The sequence below is a fragment of the Trachymyrmex cornetzi genome, unplaced genomic scaffold (assembly GCF_001594075.2).
Source record: "Trachymyrmex cornetzi isolate Tcor2-1 unplaced genomic scaffold, Tcor1.1 scaffold771, whole genome shotgun sequence".
NCBI classification, from domain to species: Eukaryota; Metazoa; Arthropoda; class Insecta; order Hymenoptera; family Formicidae; genus Trachymyrmex; species Trachymyrmex cornetzi.
In genome coordinates this window covers 133,953-155,714 of record NW_017300104.1, presented here as the reverse complement: position 1 = coordinate 155,714, position 21,762 = coordinate 133,953, and the positions used below count along the sequence as shown (strand labels likewise).

The 21,762-nt window shown below is 31.8% G+C and overlaps 4 protein-coding genes across 7 annotated transcripts; 2 read left to right on the top strand and 2 right to left on the bottom strand.

Moving 5' to 3' along the window:
- Nucleotides 1–222: 222 nt before the first annotated feature.
- Nucleotides 223–1,456, top strand: LOC108768251 (uncharacterized). The gene is made up of 6 exons (XM_018518622.1): nt 223–387; nt 525–620; nt 724–792; nt 876–1,077; nt 1,157–1,292; nt 1,384–1,456. Exons 1-4 carry the CDS (start codon nt 375–377, stop codon nt 1,004–1,006), a joined length of 309 nt encoding a protein of 102 aa, XP_018374124.1. The 5' UTR covers nt 223–374; the 3' UTR covers nt 1,007–1,077; nt 1,157–1,292; nt 1,384–1,456.
- Nucleotides 1,451–3,631, bottom strand: LOC108768250 (uncharacterized). Of its 2 annotated transcripts, none has more exons than XM_018518621.1 (4): nt 3,541–3,631; nt 3,369–3,437; nt 2,925–3,285; nt 1,451–1,524 (listed from the first exon to the last, which is right to left on the bottom strand). In XM_018518621.1, exons 1-3 carry the CDS (start codon nt 3,617–3,619, stop codon nt 3,053–3,055), a joined length of 381 nt encoding a protein of 126 aa, XP_018374123.1. In that variant the 5' UTR covers nt 3,620–3,631; the 3' UTR covers nt 1,451–1,524; nt 2,925–3,052. The 2 variants fall into 2 exon arrangements, with proteins under 2 accessions (XP_018374123.1, XP_018374122.1); XM_018518620.1 differs by lacking the exon at nt 1,451–1,524 and adding an exon at nt 1,750–1,795.
- A 1,417-nt stretch (nt 3,632–5,048) lies between these two features.
- Nucleotides 5,049–14,215, top strand: BBS4 (Bardet-Biedl syndrome 4). The gene is made up of 10 exons (XM_018518615.1): nt 5,049–5,297; nt 5,607–5,746; nt 6,631–6,743; nt 6,825–6,919; nt 7,186–7,348; nt 7,593–7,746; nt 8,097–8,219; nt 11,666–11,837; nt 12,860–13,053; nt 13,983–14,215. Exons 1-10 carry the CDS (start codon nt 5,216–5,218, stop codon nt 14,103–14,105), a joined length of 1,359 nt encoding a protein of 452 aa, XP_018374117.1. The 5' UTR covers nt 5,049–5,215; the 3' UTR covers nt 14,106–14,215.
- Nucleotides 14,216–15,529: 1,314 nt separating this feature from the next.
- On the bottom strand, nt 15,530–18,594 carry LOC108768249 (uncharacterized). 3 transcript variants are annotated; one of them, XM_018518618.1, is made up of 6 exons: nt 18,484–18,594; nt 17,533–17,964; nt 17,045–17,371; nt 16,673–16,934; nt 16,107–16,573; nt 15,530–16,002 (listed from the first exon to the last, which is right to left on the bottom strand). In XM_018518618.1, the coding sequence occupies exons 2-6, from the start codon at nt 17,894–17,896 to the stop codon at nt 15,650–15,652; spliced, it is 1,773 nt and encodes a 590-aa protein (XP_018374120.1). In that variant the 5' UTR covers nt 17,897–17,964; nt 18,484–18,594; the 3' UTR covers nt 15,530–15,649. The 3 variants fall into 3 exon arrangements, with proteins under 3 accessions (XP_018374120.1, XP_018374119.1, XP_018374121.1); XM_018518617.1 differs by lacking the exon at nt 18,484–18,594 and having other exon boundaries at nt 16,107–16,567; nt 17,533–18,249; XM_018518619.1 differs by lacking the exons at nt 15,530–16,002; nt 18,484–18,594 and having other exon boundaries at nt 16,216–16,321; nt 16,425–16,573; nt 17,533–18,249.
- Nucleotides 18,595–21,762: the final 3,168 nt, after the last annotated feature.

Here is a 21,762-nt window from a genome sequence, read left to right as displayed (position 1 = left end):
AGCAATGTTCAACAAAATGTTACAAAACCACAGTAAAAGATATTAAGAGTAGGGACAAGACCCCGTTTTCAATTCAACTGCGCAGATTTGCTTGTTCCTATGTATATCCTTAACTGTGATAAAACGTGCACTGAACTGGCACCGTCAAAATATCTCGTGCCACTTATAGCGTTTTCGATTAACCGACTCGACCCGACTCCGGGTCAGGTTGACTTCGATCACAAGTTCGATTTGAGACTCAATACTTGCATTGACCTGCGCAGTGTCATGGCGGAAGAGTTATCTTCTATAACCTCAATGATACCTCAGAAATAATCAGAGATTGTTTATTATGAAAATTGTGCGAGTCAACAAACGATATATATATCTCTATAATGAATAGATTAGGTAAGAAATTCATATTATGTTAATAATATAATTATTGTTAATTATGAAAAAACGAGCGATATATAAATGTTAGTATACCATTGAATGATATATAAATTTTTGATCGTAACAAATATTGTAAATAATAATTTTTACAGAAAATAACAGCGTAAACATGAAAATTGTTCGAGATGAATCCGGAAAAATGATTCAAACTGCCGAAGGGATTCTGTGCGAATATGTGGATAGCGATGGTAAGTCTTTAGTTAAAAATATTGTAACATTAATAATATCCTTTGTCGTTAATGAATCTACATTGTCATAGTATTAAGACTATAAAATCATTTTTCTTTTCAGGAAATACCACATTAAAATTTGCACAGATAGATTCATGCTGTAGCCAATTATTGTCTGAAACTGAAAGTGGTAAGTGATTTGTGTATACATTGCTAGGGGTGAAAAGCTTCACTTTATAGAAATATTAAAATTAATGATAAATTTCATTTCAGAAAATATAATGCCATGCAGTACAATAGTAAATACTACGCAAGAAAATTTCAAAAATGTACAAAAATTTGTCATAGCACATGAGTTCTTATTTTCTTCATCAGTTCTGATGAAGAATTACAATATCTGTTAGTGCAAAAGAGGAAAATACCGCGAATAAAACATTTTATTAGAGATGTCATTGATCAATATACTGCAGAAGAGGTAAATATAGATATATATTTATTAATTCTGTAACTATTAAATTGATAGGTTATTTTGTGTTATTTTTATGCTGTTTCAGTTTCAAGCACATTTAGACTTTCAAGAAGAATATGTAAGAAAATCATTAATTTATTCAAACAGAGCAAATATTGTCCTAACGGTCTTCGTGGAAGAAATAATAAAACACCTAAAGAACATATTTTAGTTTTTGTATGGTACATAATTTTTTTATTTACTTATTTTTAAATATGTAACAGTTTTATAAAATAATACTGCTCGAGTAATATTTTTAAAAAATATATATAGGTTTGCTGCAAATATATATATATAAAACAGTATTAAGGAGTGTAGCAGATTGTTTTGACATGCAAATTGCCACAGTGCATCATATTATCAAAAGAGTTACAAATTTTTTAGTAGATTTGGCTCCATCAATAATCCGATTTCCTGCAACAGAACAAGAACATCAAGAAAAGGCTCAAGAATTTCGAAATATATGTGAAATTGATGGAATTGTAGGATGCATAGATGGCACGTATATTTCTATTAGAACACCTGTCAAAAAAATTCGTCATACTTATGTAAATAGACACGATGAAACTGCACTTACAAGGCATATGCGACACAAAAAAAAGATTTATAGACTGCTTTACTGGAGTGTCTAGCAAATGTCATGATGCTCGTGTTTATGATATGTCTTTTATTAAAGAAAAAGTATCTGAAATGGGAGATTATTACCACATTATTGGTGACGCAGCTTATCCAATATCTACAAATCTTTTGACACCATATAGTGGGAAATTGACACCAGTACAAGCCAACTTTAATTATCATTTTTGTAAAGCGCGAGTTAAAATTGAAAACACGTTTGGATTATTAAAATGCAGATTCCGACAATTGACAAGACTTGATATGTGGTCTGTAAAATTAATGTCCAAATTTATTATATCTTGCTGCGTGTTGCATAATTTATGTATAGAGGAAAATGATATATTCGACTATTATGAATATGAAGAACTTCAATTTCCAATCCATCAATGTACTTATAGTAATAACAGAATAAGAATATTAGGACAGATGAAACGTGATCGCATAGCGTTTGATTTGATATAAATGAATTTAAACGTAAAAGTCTTTCATTAAACAGTTTATTATTAAATGTAACAGTCTTTCATTAAACAGTTTGTTAACAAACAGTATCTTCAGTATGATTTATTATTTAAAAAAAAACTCACTCTTATGAAATCATTAAAATTAATATCACACTTATATGGCAAATCTTACATTTAAATTTTTATAATGTAATATCACAACGATATATAAAATATTATTAATAGGATTACAAAGGGACTTAACATTGTAAATAAAATATTAAATCTAGAGCATACAGCCACAAACGCAAGATGTTAGTTACTAGAGTATTTTAACTTAATAATTTATAATAAAAGACTGTAACAACTAACATCTTGCATTTGTAGTTGTATGTTCTTGATTTAATTTTTTATTTAAAATATATGAAAATTAAAAAATGATAATAGAACTTATTGCATATGCTAAGCATTATACAACTCTTTCTGCTGTTCATATCATTTAACATGTTCTTTAGTGTTAAGTCTTTTCTATTCTTAACTGCTTATGAAATAACAATCATTATTGCTCTCTTCCTATCGTACATTTAAATTTTTACAATGCCATTAAATGACAAGAACAATAGAAAGAGTTGTATGTATTTACTCACGGAAAATCATATTATTCCAATAAATTGTGATTATTGCACATGCAAAAATATTTAAAATATGTTTTAACTAAACAAAAGTAAATAGTATGTTCGTAAAAATATGTTTTACTTATTATTTGCGGAAAATAATTCTCGAAGAACTTCTATCTTTTCTTTGTGTCGACGCTCTTTCTGTTTTTCTTTCTCGTTATTAATATCTCGTAATACTGCAACAACATTTGAAGATTTCGGAACTTTTTACTCGATTTCTTCGTCACTGTTCAAAGTATCTATTTTCCTCTTTTTAACAGTATACTGGCCTATACCAAAGCGAACATCAGGTTCAATGCTATCATCGATACTATTAATTAATTCTTCATCAGAACTGTCTGATGAAGAAAATAAGAACTCATGTGCTATGACAAATTTTTGTACATTTTTGAAATTTTCTTGCGTAGTATTTACTATTGTACTGCATGGCATTATATTTTCTGAAATGAAATTTATCATTAATTTTAATATTTCTATAAAGTGAAGCTTTTCACCCCTAGCAATGTATACACAAATCACTTACCACTTTCAGTTTCAGACAATAATTGGCTACAGCATGAATCTATCTGTGCAAATTTTAATGTGGTATTTCCTGAAAAGAAAAATGATTTTATAGTCTTAATACTATGACAATGTAGATTCATTAACGACAAAGGATATTATTAATGTTACAATATTTTTAACTAAAGACTTACCATCGCTATCCACATATTCGCACAGAATCCCTTCGGCAGTTTGAATCATTTTTCCGGATTCATCTCGAACAATTTTCATGTTTACGCTGTTATTTTCTGTAAAAATTATTATTTACAATATTTGTTACGATCAAAAATTTATATATCATTCAATGGTATACTAACATTTATATATCGCTCGTTTTTTCATAATTAACAATTTGTCGTGCGATCAAATGAACACGTGACACTAGCCAAGTGCGCATTGGCACTGCCAATCGAACACGCTCTTGACACTGAGTGCAGCCAGTGCACCCCAATCGAAAACGCTAATATTTTGACGGTGCCAGTTCAGTGCACGTTTTATCACAGTTAAGGATATGCATAGAGACAAGCAAATCTGCGCAATTGAATTGAAAACGGGGTTTTATCCCTACTCTTAGGTCCGTTTCCACCAACGCAGATCATTTTTAATCTCGGTTCAACTTACTCTTTGTCTTTTTTTAGTTCTAAAGATTAGAAAAAGACGAAGAGTAAGTTGAACCGAGATTAAAGTTAATCTATATTGGTGGAAATGGGCATTAATATCTTTTACTGTGGTTTTATAACATTTTGTTGAACATTGCTTCAAAGTGAACAAAAATGAGTTTCAGCTTTAGCACTGAAAATCTTGGCGTATTCTTTTGAACTTGCACTATTCAGTGCAACCCATGGAGCTCGTCCAGTGTTGGTGTGAACTGAGTGCGCACTGGTGCGCACTAAATTTTGCCCAATCGAAAACGCTATTAGTTACTGTACTGGTACGTTCTTTTATATCGTGCACTAGTACAATTTTCTATCAGTGCAGTCCGATTTAGTGCTAGTTCAGTGCACACTAGTGCAGAGAAAAAAAAACGAACATAGTGCGTACGATCAATCGCGGTGCAAAGCGGGGTCTACAATAGAAGTCGTAGCAGTCGTAAAGTCTTAAGTCGTTGAAAATTGATCAATCACAGTAGAATATGAGAAGAATAATCAACTATGATTGGTCAATTTTCTACGACTTAAGACCCTACGACTGCTGTGACTTCTATTGTAGATCCCGCACAACCGGGGCTCTATCCTTGAAAAGAAACGTATACGAAAGTCTAGAAAAATACTATAGTATACGTAACGTATACTGTAGCATTTCCCTAGACTTTCGTATACGTTTCTTTTCAAGAATAGAGTCCCTGATCTCTTCCGATTCCGCGCAATCACACAGGGCCATATTCTCAAAAAGTATCACATACGAAAAACTAGGGAAATGCTATAGTATATGTTACACATACTATAGTATTTCTCTAGTTTTTCATATGCGATACTTTTCAAGAGTAGGGCCCCAGATTGGTTACATTCAGCAGACTCAAATGTTGCGAAACGGAGCGCTCGCTGCTACTGGTTGATCTAAAAGCATACACCAATAGCAGCGAGCGCTCACAGATTCTTCCACACAGTTGTATCTGCTGAACGCGACCATTGGCTTACGTTATTCCGTATCCAGCGAATAAAAAATTGGACCATCTATGCTATACGCGTGGTGCGCCAAGTGAGTTTACATTTCGTTACCATGGCAATCGAACTGTCAAACTTATGAAAACCAGTTATTAACAATTATCAAACGAATGGGCACGAGAGAGAGAGAGAGACAGATTGTCAAGATTAGAGATTCGTAAAAATGGCAAATGATATTCTCAGCAATGGCCGTTTACGAGAAAACACTGTTGTACAACGAACAAGAAACGATCGAGGCAATCGAGGTATCATTCAATTCAATCAAAACTTTAAGTATAAATGAACGTATATATGACTCACTATCGATTGAATTTTGATAACAAGATAATACGGAGTTTATCGCCAGATACGCAGTGAACGCCAAGGTCACGTTATCTTCTTAATAATTAAGAAAATCTTAACAATTAAGAAAAGGATAACTTTAGCGTTTACCACCATCTGGATTCACGTTGCAAAAACTCTATTAATCTTGTGATGCTCGTCACGTCGGAATTGTTCTTTGTCAGATGCAATTTTTCCATCACGTTTCTTATTGTTGGTTTTGTTGGACGCAGCACCAGACATAGCAGCAATAGAGAGTCGCAATTGGTTGCTACATCGACATTACACGAGACACGAATACAGCGCTTGCAAGCTACTCATCGAGCAGGAATTAATGAAATCTAATGGTCACGAATACGCCAATTATTTAAAGGTGCGATCGAGACTATTCTCCCAAATAATGTCACATATGAAAATACCATAGTATACGTTTTACGTATATAAATATTAAATACATACCTATACATTTTCCTAGTACTCTTTTATGTGCAATATTTTTCGAGAATAATCGAAAGTCCTCTTGATCGATATATTAGGTGTTGAACTTAATTCCTGCCGCTCGCTTAATTTAAAATAATGTTCCACACCTTTAAAAAATCTAAAAAAAAATTTTTGTAATGTAATATGCTAAAAAGTTTGACACACTTTTTAGCATATTACATTAAAAAAAATTTTTTTTAGATTTTTTAAAGGTGTGGAACATTGTTTTAAATTAAGCGAGCGGCAGGAATTAAGTTCAACACCTAATATAACTTGATGCACAAAAATAAAAATTGACACCAAAATTGACAACAATTGTCGATAGTTTGCCATCATCTGCCACTGCCTACAACCTGTGACAAACTATGATGGAAAGTGTGGAAATAATTAAATATTGATTTTGATCTCTCACACTAGATTAGTAATATTAGTACACATATTAAAGATTACTTGATGTAAGATATTTAAATGCAGTAGCAATATAATTAATTTTAACAATTAAATACATATTTTATTAAATAACGTATAAATATTATTAAATTTTTAATTATTTAAAATATTTTTTATATGCTCTTTAACACTACTAATTTCATATTAGCAGTTTTTAGTGTGCACTAATCTAGCAAGTAATTGAATTTGCTAAAAACTATTCGACAAAAAAATAAAGAATAATCTTTATTCCTACAGCCTGTAAATATTAAATAACTATAAACAACTACCAATATTTATCCTTGTTACGCTGTCGTATCGGATAATGCATAATGATCTTATCAATAGGGTTTAATTCTTCGAAAGGAGGGTAGGATTCAAGATTCCTTGGATTGTTTTCAAACCGCGTATAATGTGAATTCGACAAACATCGATAACGTTAAACAGATAGCAAAATCGTTGTAAGTAATTAAAAATTATTCTTAATATAAATTACATAATATATGACGAATATCACGAATTATTAACACGACAATTTTTAGACTGATAATGGGAAGTCACAAACGCGCGATAGATGCATATGCGGAAGCTGAAAAGATATCTGTTCTACCAGATTGGGAAATATATCATGGCCTTGGCAAGTTATTTGTTTTACAATGCGATGTATTATTTTGCACAACACATTAGCTTTATAAACTTGCAGATACACCTATCAGAGAATTCACGCTACTTTATTAACTTTGTGGGAAATGTACTTTTGCTCGATGTTGCACTCATATAAATAAGTATATGTAACCGCGTTTCAAGTATTTGCTTTGAGCATAATTAAAGTTATAAAGTTTAACTGTTAAGTAAAATAACGCTTTCTGCGTCTAACGGAATTATTTTCTTTCTCGTCTTCAGGCGAGGCTTATGTAAAATTGAACCAATTGCAAGAGGGTAAAAAATATTTCAAAAGATCAACGGAATTAACCAAAAGTGAATTGCCCAATATTGATCTTGCTAGACTCTATCTCTTAGACGATATGATTCCAGAAGCTAGAAACGCTTATACCGCAGCTTTAAAGTAAGTTATATGAATCGCTCGAATTAGGAATATTAAATTATTTTCACTTTCATGTATCATTAGTTGCGAACGAATTAAAAATATTACCATGTAATCATTTTTTTTATTACATGTTTTCTTAGCTTGCCGTTTTTCTTCTTAATACCTTTCTTATTTTATTAATCGCTTTCTTGTTTCCTTTCTTTCGATAGCGTTTCTATCATTTTGATACAACTTAAACTTTCGACACTTTCTTTACTCTTAGCGGGAATCCCCAGAGTATAGATGCAGCGACAGAACTGGGTCTCTTATATCTTAAAATCGGAGATACGCAACGAGCATTTCAGCAATTTGGAGCAGCTTTGGCTCATTCGCCTAATTGCGTCAAGGCAATCTTGCCTATGGCTTATGTAATGCAGGTGCATAAATTTATAGAAATTCATATAGTAACATCTCTTTGAGCATTTCTCTTTAATTTACGAAAAAATTTAATCGATTGATATCTTGTACTCCAATTATATGTTCGTTCTGATTATTTTCATCAAATTAATTTTCGATTACTTAAATTGATTGTTTCGTTTGATTTATAAAGTAGGTAAAGCGTTATTCTGCTTTGCTAATATATTATAAATAACTATGAAGGCATATTCTATCAATATTCTATCACAAATGCATATTCGTCAGATTATTAAGATTTACTTATTCTTTGCATTCTTCGTGGAATTTGTTCTTTTGCTTCGCTGGACAGCGTATATATTATATTTTCCAGAGTCATCGAGAGTACGATGTGGCCTTATCGAAATATAAAGTTGCGGCACAGACCATTCCAGAATCTTCGATCCTTTGGAACAACATTGGAATGTGCCTTTACGCGAAACAAAAATATGTTGCGGTGAGTCTACTCCTTTTTTTTCCTTCCGCTTTACCTTCATCTTTACCTTTATCGCTTCTTCTCTGAATATCTCCTATTTGAAGTATGCGATGTCTCAATTTATAGCAATATTCCCCCATAGCAAAAATGTCATAGTTACATCACAACCATTACGGTGATGTACGATTTATCACAAATGTTACAGCAATGTCATGACGATGTGCGAATATCTTTGTAACATGTGTTATTTTGTTATAACAATTTATTTATTCTCGTCTTCAAAATTTTTTTTTGTAATTACAACATCATACTGTCTCTGAGGATGGCTCAAAAATGAGCCGAAACATGTAAACAGATTAATTATTAATAAAAGTAGTTTTGTTAATCGTTTGGTTTGCACAAGAATTACCGTGCTTGACTCTTATTACCCTGTAATCCAACCATTTTGTTATGACAATCTCACAGTGACATCATATCTTTTTCCTGACTATTATGACTCTATTGTGACGTGAATGTGACCCTTTGCTATTAGGGTTCGTTAAAAAAGGAATTAAAAGGAACTAAACTTTTACTATATTTTTTAGAAACGGTATACTTTAATATACGTATATAAAGGAAAGAGGAACGAAAAGAAGATTTTTATTCATATATTTTTCCGCTAACACGAGTTATGGATAGTCGGTTACTCAAATACATGACGAAGTAATGTGATAACGTTTTATTTGATCTAGTTAAAAAGCAGTCCAATAATATAATTTAAATTAGTATTCACATTTGATCAGCGCTTTGATATACAAGTATAGTTTTACAGCATCGTTTTGTACTACGTACAATTTGTCGAACGTAGCATACTCAGAAAAACGAAATTTATTTATAAGACATAAGCAACCATCACATGTCTACATGCGGAATTTTGTCAATCACCGATTCATCATTATCGACGTCACTGAAGACTCGAATCAGGGTCGAAACTGTACTGTATATTCAATATTGTAATGTATAGAAATTTGATATCGTAATTAATTGCAAGAATAAATGGTATTGTGCTTAAACTACCACGCTAACTTCTTACAGTCCTTTGTTTTATACAATTTTATTTGATTTTATTATTTTATTTTATTATTAATTTGTTATAAAAATAATACATCGCAAGAGACTAACAAAAAAGGAAATAAGTGATTATAAAGAATTTTTAGGTTAATAATATAAACCTTTTTAAAAAAAATGGTGCCAACTGTGCGTGCTTCTCTCAGAAAAAACTGTTGCATATGCATAAATTATACGCGCTTGTATGTGTGCTTCTCAAAGGAAAAAATGACTTCCTATTTTAAATCTATTTTTTTAGCAGTGTATAAAGTCACTTTGTGTGAGACAGATTATCACACAAATAGTGTGCGTCTGCCATATTGGTTCAGTCATTTTTATTTTCAAATTTTAAGTTCAGATCCGGAATACGCGACCCTAAAAATCCTTTAACACTACATTTCGCCGAAATCGGAAGACTTTCAGCATTTCCGTAACATTTCCGTCTGCCATATTGATTCAGCCATTTTGAATTTTCAAATTTTTGATCCGCATTCGAAATCGACGAAAACCAATAATTCTAACACTACATTTCACTGGAACCGAAGTACTTTAACAGCCTCAATGAAAAGGGCTTCAAGGTCAGGGTTTGAAAAAACCTGAGTTTTTTGTTAAAAAACCCAGCCTAGCCGGGTTTTATCGGGTTTTTTTAGGGGGGTTTTTTCGGGTTTTATCGGATTATTCGGTTTTTCAAGTTTCACTTTTATTTAGAGTTAAATGTAAGAACTAATAGCGAATTCGATCACTAACACTACACTAGATCAGTGCATACTAAAAGCTACTTTGCATGAAATTACCAAAGTTAAATGTAAAAGTATATAAATATTTTAAACGATTAACTATAGACTAATGATATTGTCACATTATTTAACAAAATATATGTGTATTATTTTATTGTCAAAATTGATTATATTGTATCACTGCATTGAGATAGTTTATATAAAGCAGCTTTTAATATGTACTGATCCAGTGTAGTGCAAGTGATCGAATTCATCATTAGTCACATTTTAAAAAGAAATTGATTTTACAATTAATATTTGTAGGATAGCGTTTGATACAGAGAGAATCTTGTAGCGATTTCGGCTGGGATGCACTAGTGTACACTGGTGCATTTTAAGTCCGTGCCACACTTTTCAAAAATATTTAACACTGAATCAAATCGAACATTTCAAGACTTTAATCAACTCTAGTATAGATCGGTAACAAGGTTCGGTTGACAAAACATATTTTCTTCCACTAAATGGTGGAAAATTATGGAAAAAAAATTGGAGAAATCAACAAAACTTCCCCCCAGAAGGATCCTGCAATTTCTTTTCCAATCTTTTGTCTATCCCTGCTTCTTCAGCTTCTATTGAGCGATTCTTTTCAACATTCGGATTCGTATGGAGCACATTACGAAACAGGCTGGGAATCGAGAAAGCGACAAAACTTGTTAAAGTTTATCGTTATTTATGTTCCATTGATGACAACTCACTAGTTATCGATTGGTCTTAATTTAAATTACAATGTTGTTATTTGTAACTTTTGAGTTTGAGTGAAATAAAAATATATTTTTCGCTCAATAGAAGCTGGAGAACCAGGGACAGACAAAAGATTGGAAAAGAAATAGCAGAATCTTTCTGGAAGTTTTCTTGATTTCTCCAATTTTTTTTCCATAATTTTCCACCATTTAGTGGAAGAAAATATGTTTTGTGTCGAACCGAACCGATCTATACTCGAGTTGATTAAAGTTAATATAATAATTTTGAATAGACATTACAGTACTCTTTCTTTTCTCCGACAATTAATTTTTATTTCCAATAAAAAAAAGTTGACTGGGTTTTTCACTGAGTTTTTTCAGGTGGGTCCAACCCAAAAAAACCCAGTGGGTTTTACTGGGTTGGACCCACTTGGTCAAACCCTGTTCAAGGCAGATAATATGATCAATTTTAAGATAGGATATAAGGCAATGATTTTTATTCACAAATTCAATCCACGTTATAGATAAATATTCTTTTAGAAGCAATGTAATTGGAAAGGAAATATTTGAATAATTATCGACAAGATAATGCGAAAGGCTGAATGCAAAATCAAAATTCACTGTAATAAATTTCTGCTGTAAACTTTTAAAAGTGTTGAAAGTTTTTATCCAACAAAAATGTGCTATAAATTAAAAATAGTTATACTGCGAAATTATAATATTTTGTGGTGAAATATATGCAAATCTCTAATACGCGGCGCGCCAGTTTTTGTAAATTCATAACAAATTTCTATTGTAAATTTACAAATATTGTGAAACCACAGCAAAACGTAATATGATTTGTAAATTTACTGCATATTTTTATTGTAAGGGTATTGTAAATTCACAAACATTTCTAACAATGTTGCTTTGCAATATTTCGTAGGCTATTAGCTCGTTGAAGCGAGCACATTATTTAAATCCGATGTCTTGCGTCCCGTCGTGCAACCTGGGAATCGTTTTTCTTACCACTGGACAGCCTGCATCAGCTGCGATTTACCTATGTGCTGCAGTCAGCGCTGAACCGAAGAATCCTATGCCATATCTGTTATTGGGTTGTGAGTCAAAAAGCAAATTCAAGTCTTTATATTTTATATAATTTTATTATACACTATAAAAGAAGCCTAATTTAGTTATAGCAAATTCGATTGGACGCACCCAGTGCGCACTACTGGTGCACATTTAACCGTCGTGCACAAAATAATGTAAAGATATGTTATAAATAAACATAGAAATCGATTAAATCGTGAAATACTCAATACATTTATTAGGTAAAATGTGTGTAGCGACAATTTTATCGTCACAACTATTGTATAAGGCAAAGATGAGTTGAATTTCGGAGAAAATCACGCATATACATACAACGTTGTCTGTACACACAACATTTCGGCGATACAATAGAGGCATTTAAATGCCTCTGCTGTTTCTTATGGTAGTTCGCGTCAAATACTTTCCTCGCAATGCATCGTAAATCAAAACGAAATGTATGTTATTAAATTATATTACTGTAAATTGTATATGATTATTATTATCTTCCGCGGTTTAAACAAACTTATTTTAAATATAATATAACAGTAATAATAAACAGTAACGACCTGCGGAAACAATATTTTTATTTTATAAGAAAGCTCTCGAACAGAGCACGGAACGTTCTCGCTAGCAGGAAAACAGAGATTTGACTGTAAGACTGTTTTCCGTAGAGATAACATGTATACATACCAAATTAAAAAGGAAAATTTATCACAATCGCGAGTCTCAATTATTTCATGTCGCCACCACGGATATAATTCCTTCACGAAGATCCTTCGAGTTCTGGACACATCCCAAATTTGCAAATATGTATTTTATAATTCGAATTAATATTTAAATTTCATGTTTATATTCAAATTAAATCAGTGTACAATGGTTTTAATATGCATAAGTGCGCAATAGTGCTTCCAATAGAATTCGCCATTAGTCTTATTAGTGATTAGCGAAACAAGAACAGGGCATCCAAAAAGAGGTCCTATACCAGAGTTTTATTACCGACAGAACGTATTTCCTTTTGAAATATGAATTCTTTTTTCTCTTCTTATCTCAGTGGCTCTAAAACGTTTGGATGATCTGGAAGGTGCCGAAAGATCATTGACGAAAGCACACGCATTAGCTCCTCAAGATCCATTAATTTTGATCAATTATGCTGTGGTACTAGATGCTCGCGGCAAACAAGCTGATGCCGCTGAAATTTTAACAGCGCTCAATGACATTATGGCTGTCGTTGAAGTCGATGTGCAGGTAATTTAAAAATCATGCGCTACTCAACAAAATCTAGGGAACACTTTCAAACACGCTAAAAATTGAGCAATATTCAGAACACCATAATTCAATGAAAAATCATTGCAGACAAAAAATTAAAAAAGCATTTTAAAGGTTGAAATCTCTACTTTCGAAATCTATAATGAAATTTCAATATGACTGATACCTTACGGAGTTATACGGACACAAATGGATATCCGTCAAATCTAAAAATTTTTTACAAACTTTACAAAGGTCTATGGCGTGAGGTAAAAATTACACGAAAATGCGGTTTGCAGCAGTTGAAAGAGTGAATCTTTACCTTCAATTTCCTTTTTTATTGATTGTTGTACGATTTTTTTCCACCGAGTTATTGAACGTTAAAGAGTGATCACTTTTACTTCATCGTTCAATAATTCGGTGAAAAAAAATCGTACAATGTTTAATAAAAAAAATAAATTAAAGGTAAAGATTCACTCTTTCGACTGCTGTAAACCGCATTTTCGTGTAATTTTTACCTCACGCCATAGACCTTTGTAAAGTTTGTAAAAAATTTTTAGATTTGACGGATATCCATTTGTGTCCGTATAACTCCGTAAAGTATCAGTCATATTGAAATTTCAATTATAGATTTCGAAAGTAGAGATTTCAACCTTTAAAATGCCTTTTTAATTTTTTGTCTGCGATGATTTTTCATTGAATTATGGTGTTCTGAATATTGCCCAATTTTTAGCGTGTTTGAAAGTGTTCCCTAGATTTTGTTGAGTAGTGTGTATATATATATATGTATACATGTATATATATACATGTATACATGTATATATATACAGGTATATATTTTAGTATATATACCCTGTATATATCTTGGTGTATCGTATTAGTTGCATGCCATAATTATACGTATTACATTGATGTATCACAACATATAGATATCGCAAATGGCAAACAAATTATTAAAGAAATTACAACGTGAAAAAACGGAATCGACTACCGGTCAAGAAGTATCAACGGAAAAATATGAAAAGCGACAATTGAGTCCTGACGAAGTTTAAAAATCATGTCATTCGTCGTGCGATAACACGAAAGTGTTCGTGTTATTTCCAGAGATTTTAGGAAAAAGAATTAAAAGAAGAATCTTTGCAATTACACATTTCTATTGGAAAGTGCGTTTTACACAAATGAGTGTGTTTTATTACAAATTAATAACACATACTACATGTATTATCATTTTGTTTTGAAAAGTATACATACGTAGGTACATTTAGAATAATAACATGAAATTACAAAAAAGAGATTAACTGTGTATTTCAAAAGAATTGTGTGTGTATCGAGTTTATTTATTAAATTTATTGAATTAAAAAAGATATATTATGTATGCGTATACGCATACATTTAATTTTGTTGACAACATTATTAGCAATAATCTCCTAGTATTACATAAATGATAAACGACATGATATCTTAATTTTTATTTAAAGTCGTCTTTAATGCAAGTACCTGTATTTCAACATCTTTTACCGTAACACATTTCGTTTATAATGTAATATATGTGTAATACTGTAATATATATGTATATTATAGATATTTTGTAATTATTTTGTATTAACATACATAATGTACGTACTTTGCGAATCCTACGTTGTAAAGTATTTTTGAGATTATTTTATTAAAAAAAAATTACTTTTGCAAACTTCCGTTAAACGTGTTTTGTCAATTTGATGCTGATTTGTCCAATTGTTTATAATTTTGGGTTTGAACTGCCCAAAAATCAAACGAAATTACCGCGACATAGAACAATATAAAATAAAGTTTATGCTATTTAATAACGCTAAGATATCAATTAACTCTCCAAATTTGTGGTAACAATTACGAAAAAAACAATCTTCCAGGGTGCAGAAAGCAAACCCAGAATACCTTGAGGAATCTTTGTCATGAGAAACAGCAACAGTACCACTACAAGCAATGCATCCTCGTTGTTCTGTCTGTTTGTCAGACCAAGAGGCCACTGTAATGATTTTGTTACCCATAGCGATAAGTGGGTAACCTTTTATTTCATGTAAAACATGAAAACTATATATATACATATTTAAGCCCGGTCGCGATTGCTTAAAAAGAAGATGGGTTTTTCAAAATGTGTAGATTTTGAGCATTTTTACTGAAAGCGTCCAGGTTGAATGTTGTTGCAATCGATAGTTAATATCCTTATATTTCAAAACGGGGGAAACTCCCATACCCCTCAGAAGGATGCACGGGGTCGCTATACTGGGTCAAAGTAAATTTTTCCTGAAAAAAATATAGTGACAGGGTTGAAATTGTATCTATTTAATTTTGATACCAATTATCGAGAACTATGATTCCCATATCTTTTGGATTACGAAGGCAGACTCATCTCATTGGAAGGAATTGGAAATGATCGAGAGAGAAAAGATGGAATCGTGAGAAAAAAAGAGAAAGTATTTTCCGTAATTTCGTTTATAATTGTGTCTGGTGAAGGTATACATCATTTGAGTTTGTTTATGTCATTTGAGCAATTTTAATCTCTGAAAAAATCCTGAGAAAATTGCAAAAGTTGAAAAAAAGGACGCAACTCTACCATTTAATGATTAATGCGTATAGATTTATAGTTTGGTTTTTCAATATGCAACAATAGTACTTTTAGCCAGCCCTTCTCATGAAAAAATACTATCGTGGATATTAATAATCCTATCAGTAGTATGTAGAAGGATGACTGCATATCAGCTAGATTAAACGGCACGAAGCTGCCCGTTTTCTTTTTTTTTCGAACTAATATTTCTTTGGACAGTAATTTTTTGCGAATGTCGAAGGCATTAACAATGCATTGATACCATAACGACGGTAAACCGGCCTGATTCAAGTGGTCTATCAATGTGTTTACCTTTTCGTTGAAAATTGAATTCTTGGGCAGCAAATACGACAAGTAGAATTTACCTAGAATTTATACTCTTATAATGTTAACTATTTATCATACAAAGGCATGTCTAAACGTACATAATTAGAATTTCTACGAGTACTTGTTATTATATTTTTCGTACCGGGACATTCCTTGATAAGATGAAGTAATGGCCCACCGTCCGCATCAGCCAATTCCTCGCTGATAACGGGAAAATATCTTTCTCTAGCGAATGCCGAGGTGTTACGATAATGAGCCGTGCTGATTACACCATTTTCATTGGATTGTAGTTTCTTTCGCAAGTTTTGCATGGTTGTCAACTTGACGTCATTGTCATCGTCAAAGAGATCGACCAGGCTAACGGAAGAATAGGATATCGGCAATCCCGAAACGTCAAGATCGTGAAGACTGTCGATGTCTGGATAATACATGTCATACGCGAAACTGTTATACAAAATACCGTTGAAGATTCCAACTAAAGTGACGTTAACAAGAAAAACGCCTGACAGTAATATCCTTTCCGCGTTTGTATTTGGCAATTTTTGGGGGCAACCTGCGTTCAGTAGAAACGATCGATAGATCGTTGCGCGTAAACTTCTCTTTCTCATCCTGAAAGTAAGTATGTATCACAATGTACTTTCACTTTTTTCACTCATTGTCAGTGAAATAATTCGCGTCGTTAACATCATTCAGATACGAGTACTGTACCTTTTTGGAGTAAAGACTTGCAGAAAGTACCATATTAAATACGTGAAAATGTGCGTCAACATCAAACAGATCCAAATCGACAACGGAAAAAAGTGATATATTCGAATTCCTTTAGGTATCTTGGTTGCTTTAGGGACAACCATGCATATTCTGTCAAAGTCCACGTATGTACTAAAGTCTACATCTTCCTTGGGACTTATACTGTATTTCTTTACGAAGAAAGATATGAAGCAGATGTCCGTTCTACCGTACACTATGTCGCCTGTGTAAGCTGACTATGTACTACCAGATATTCAAAAGAAACAGAAACAAAAATAACAGGAACTTATATACGAGTATATCGCGAATAATTTGAAATATCACTATAAGTACCTATAGCACCGACGTACGTTCCATTAAACAATTGAGAACCAAACCATTTATTATCCGCCGGATATACATATTCTATTTGAAAATTCATGTCTTGAGCAATTGTATTTAGCATTTTCTCGTCAAATTCTTTGAAGACATCAGCGTAACTGTAACGTGTAATCGACTGACCTTTTATCGGTTTTGCAATTGATTTTGCTTTATCTTTGAAGTAACCAACTTTTAATGCATATCCATTCATATTTTTCGTGCGGTGGTATGTTAAATGTGACAGCATTTTTGACGCTTCTTCCGCCGTTGTTACATTTATAATTTCGACTCGACCCCACACTGAAATCAAGCAGATGCGCTGAATATTTTGTATTATCTTTCTCTATGCATACAGAAATTATAGGGATGTATAATATGATTTGTGTATCCATTCAACTATTTCACCATAGTCAATAGTCTTAGTATTATGAATTTATTCTAAGGAAAAAAAATCTACAAACCAGAATTGTTGACTTTGATAAATGGATTGTAAGTGCGAACAGTTCGAGCAATCCGAACGGTGTCATTTATGAGTATCGCCTTGGAGACAAAAACCTTGTGCACCTTATGTTTGAACCACAATGTCTTTAAGATATCGTCGATTCTCGAATTCAATTCGTTTGACAGTCCATGTTCTTCCGGAAAACGAGCGAACAGCACGATGAATTGATCGTGCGAATTCCATTCGAATGTCGTACCATCCTTTGAAATTTGATCGAAGAAGTGCACATCTCCCGTAAGAATTACGTGCATGTTCCATGTTTTATCAAAGATTTTGTCGCTTCGTATCTTTCGTATCCTTCCAGCTACATTATTCGATGGCATTACTCGAGAAGGAAGCGCGTCGCCGGATATAATCTTCCAGATCGATGGCCATTTTACAACTCTGTAAGCTATGTCGTTATTCACGAAAAGATTTTCTGAATTAGGAGGTGTATAAATCCTTGACAAAATTGGTGTCTCGCATTTGCGCGTGACATCGTATATAAAAGCCTGGAAGTATTGTTCGAGAAAAATAGCGCTCCTCTTACTAGTACTACTACTTTCAAGTACACCGTGAAAATTCACGGTTTTAATATCTTTCATAGAGCAAACGACGTTGCTCCAAAATTCTATAGCGTTATACCATTGGTAATTGCTGCTTGATGCTATATGCAGAGAAGCGAATAACAGTAGAGCAAATTCACAAATTATCTGTAAGATAAAAACCAATTGAATTTACAAGCAACAAGAAAGAATTTCGCTAATTTACTTTTACCGTAAAGATATACCAACGTACCATGTTTGTGAATCTTAAAGGACGCGAGTGCTCTCTTATTTATACGATCTAACACTGACACTGGATCACTTCAAGTTTTCTCTCGTACTAATATTTCTAGTAATTATTTACAGTCAAATCATACATTACTCACCTTCATCGTTACTCTTATTGATTCTTTTTTTCGTCTCCCTCGACTATCGTGTCACATCACTTTGGGCACGTCTAGCACGTCTATCTTCGATCGAATTTCCTCGAGAGTGTAACTTCTATACTTATAAAGGACACGAATACATTACGCTCTTTAGATTGTGGATAAGGTCCAATAAAAAAATAAGCTTATCGCCTTATTATTCGCATTATTTTTCGTATTTTTATAACGTTCCAAGAGACTTAATAGACCCTCAATCACTCTTTATGCTTATATATAAAGTAAATACATCAGTGTTAATGGACAGTTAATAGACATGACCCAATTTGTTAGACAAAGTGATACAAAATTTTAAATATTAAACTTTTAATAGTATGTACGACTTTAAATAAATTTGTTGTTTATAAAAATCTAATAAATTTATTTAGAATCATACATATCATTGTAAAAGCTTAATATTTGAAATATTTTATCACATTGTCCAACAATTAATTCATGTCTACTAACTGGTACATTTACCTTATACACTATTCTTTTTTGAGATATTTGTGCAAAATTTTATTCTAACAGAATTGGCTACAAAAATTTCGCTGCCAAGTTAAAATAACTTGTCATATAAACATATATAAAAAAAACACGTTTTTAATACATATAATCAGGGAATGGAAAGTTACTTTTTAAAAGTATCAAAAGTTATAGTTACTTGTTACCGAGTAGAACCCGATAAAAAATTTTTTATGCATGAATTTCTATAAATATGTATAAACATACATACATATTCATAAACATGTATAATCATGTACGAAATATGTCCTTATATGTTCATATACCTCTTTTTCTTTTGTAAAATTACTTTTTAGTGTAATAAAAATAATATATTCATGCATGAAAAATTTTTTACCGGGAAAAGTAATCTAGGGAAAAGTTGCTAGTTACCGATTTTTAAAAGTAACTCGTTACAATTACTTGAGAAAGTAACTTTTCCGTTATTTTTTTTAAATTGATAAACACTAATTACAGCGGATGAGTGTCTAGAGGCTTTCTAGTCTCAAGCGCTATAAGTGGCTTGTGTCCAATCAAACCATGTCCAATTGTGTGTAAAATAACGAAAAAAGTAACTGTAAAATTCGTTACTGTTACAGTTATAAAAAAAAGTAACGCAGTTACCAGCAAAGGTACAAAAAAAGTAACTTGTAACTGTAATTTCGTTACAATTAAGTAACGACTCACAGAGCAAAAATTAATCCTAGGTACATCCTACAGATGTATGTCGAGGGATTTTCAAACATACAGAGTACGTATTTGAAGAAACTTGGGAGATATTTAGGATATACTGAGGATATTTATATGTCCACTTATTCTGCATCCATAAGACATTGTAGACTCTATTTACGCCTCTTTATAGGGATTCGCGTCATTTTCTCCTTACGGAAAACGAGTCCATCTCGTGACAATACTGTGTACTACACCGCTTACCTAGCAGAGTATACTATAGACGTACAATAAGGAGCAAAAATGAGCTTGTACTTCGGTGTAATACATACATACGTTGGCGACGCGCTCATCTACGCCAACGTATGTATGTATTACACCGAAGTACAAGTTTATTTTTGCTCCTCATTGTACGTATACTACAGGCACCGCCAAGTAAGCGACATAATACGCAGTATCGCCGCGAGATGGACTTGTTTTTCGTAAGGAGAAAATGACGCGGATCCCTATAAAGAGGCGTATGCAAATAGAGTTCGTTATTTACTCTTAATTAATTCGATCAGAGTGTGCTCATGGAGCCTCTGAAAGTGCATTTTTTAAATAGAGGTCATAATTAGTATAATTAGTAAAATAGAAAACCTTCATTAAAACAGTACTTATACAGTCCATAAAACCTATTTTGTAAAATATACTCTTTTTGCTTTGTTAATTAATAAATAACTATATGCCTATTTAAAAATAAATTATGCACAACGAAAAGCAAAATAAGCTTTAGCTGTCAAATTAATAACATATAAAAATAAATATATGATTAAATTCTTTCTGAAACAAAGGATAATTTTTAGTATGTTGTGTGGGATATTTATATAGGGTGTCCCGAATTTTTTTGCCAATTGCTTTTGTGTAGATAGAACTAAATTGAGTCGAAAAGTCCTTTACCATTTTGCAATTTTTGCAGTAGTTAACAAGATATTAATTACTAAAAATTGCCAAATATTGATCTTGAATAATTTTTTACTAAAATACTATGAACTTTATAGAAAAGCTGCAAGAGCCAAAAATCATTAATTTTCTTCTCATAAAGTTCTAAGAATTTTTTCAGAATTTTTTCAAAATTTTTTAATATTGTATTTTTTTATATTGGTAAAAATAAGAAAATGCAGTACTAAAAAATTTTGAAAAATTTCTCAGAACTTTATGAGAAGAAAATAAATGATTTTTGTTTCTTGCAGTTTTTCTGTAAAGTTGATAGTATTTGAGTAAAAAATTATTCAAAACTAATATTTTGCAATTTTTAGTAATTAATATCTTGTTAACTATTGTGAAAATTGCAAAATGGTGGAGGACTTTTCGACTCAATTTAGTTCTATCTACACAAAAGCGATTGGCAAAAACTTTCGGGACACACTGTATATACATTTAAAAAATTAACAATTAAATGGCAAAGATATATCTGTATAATGTGTGTAAAATACGTAAATATAACATGTATATGGCATATATATATCGAAAGTTGAAAAATGCAATTTATCGCATATAGTGATCAAAATTTTTTTGATCAAAATACAATAGGATATCTTATGGACGTTTTATATTAGTACAATGATAATTACAAATATTCTGAACTAATCATATGGACGATTTAATGTTTTGGATCAGAATGAGATCAATCTGATCAAATTAGGATAGCCTACGGAAATACATTGCTATGTGTGAAGTTACTTCCATTCCCTGCATACAATGATACATACAAGATAATGATGAAATTTGCAAATAACACTTTATTCTTATTGTAAGCATATTCGATCGTATAATATAATAGTAGCTGTATTATAGTATTATAGTATTAGTTGTTCACATTTCTTATCATTTTAACCAATTTTATTTTTTTGAAATAGTAATAGGTATTATAAAAAAATAGAAGAGAAAATAGAATGTTTTTGTTTGTTAACAGAAGTCAGCACTGGTCTTTATCGAAAAAAATCATGTCACAATGTTATATGATGAAATCATGTAATTAAAACACGTAAATCACGTAATGGCAGGGAATGGAAAGTTACTTTTTAAAAG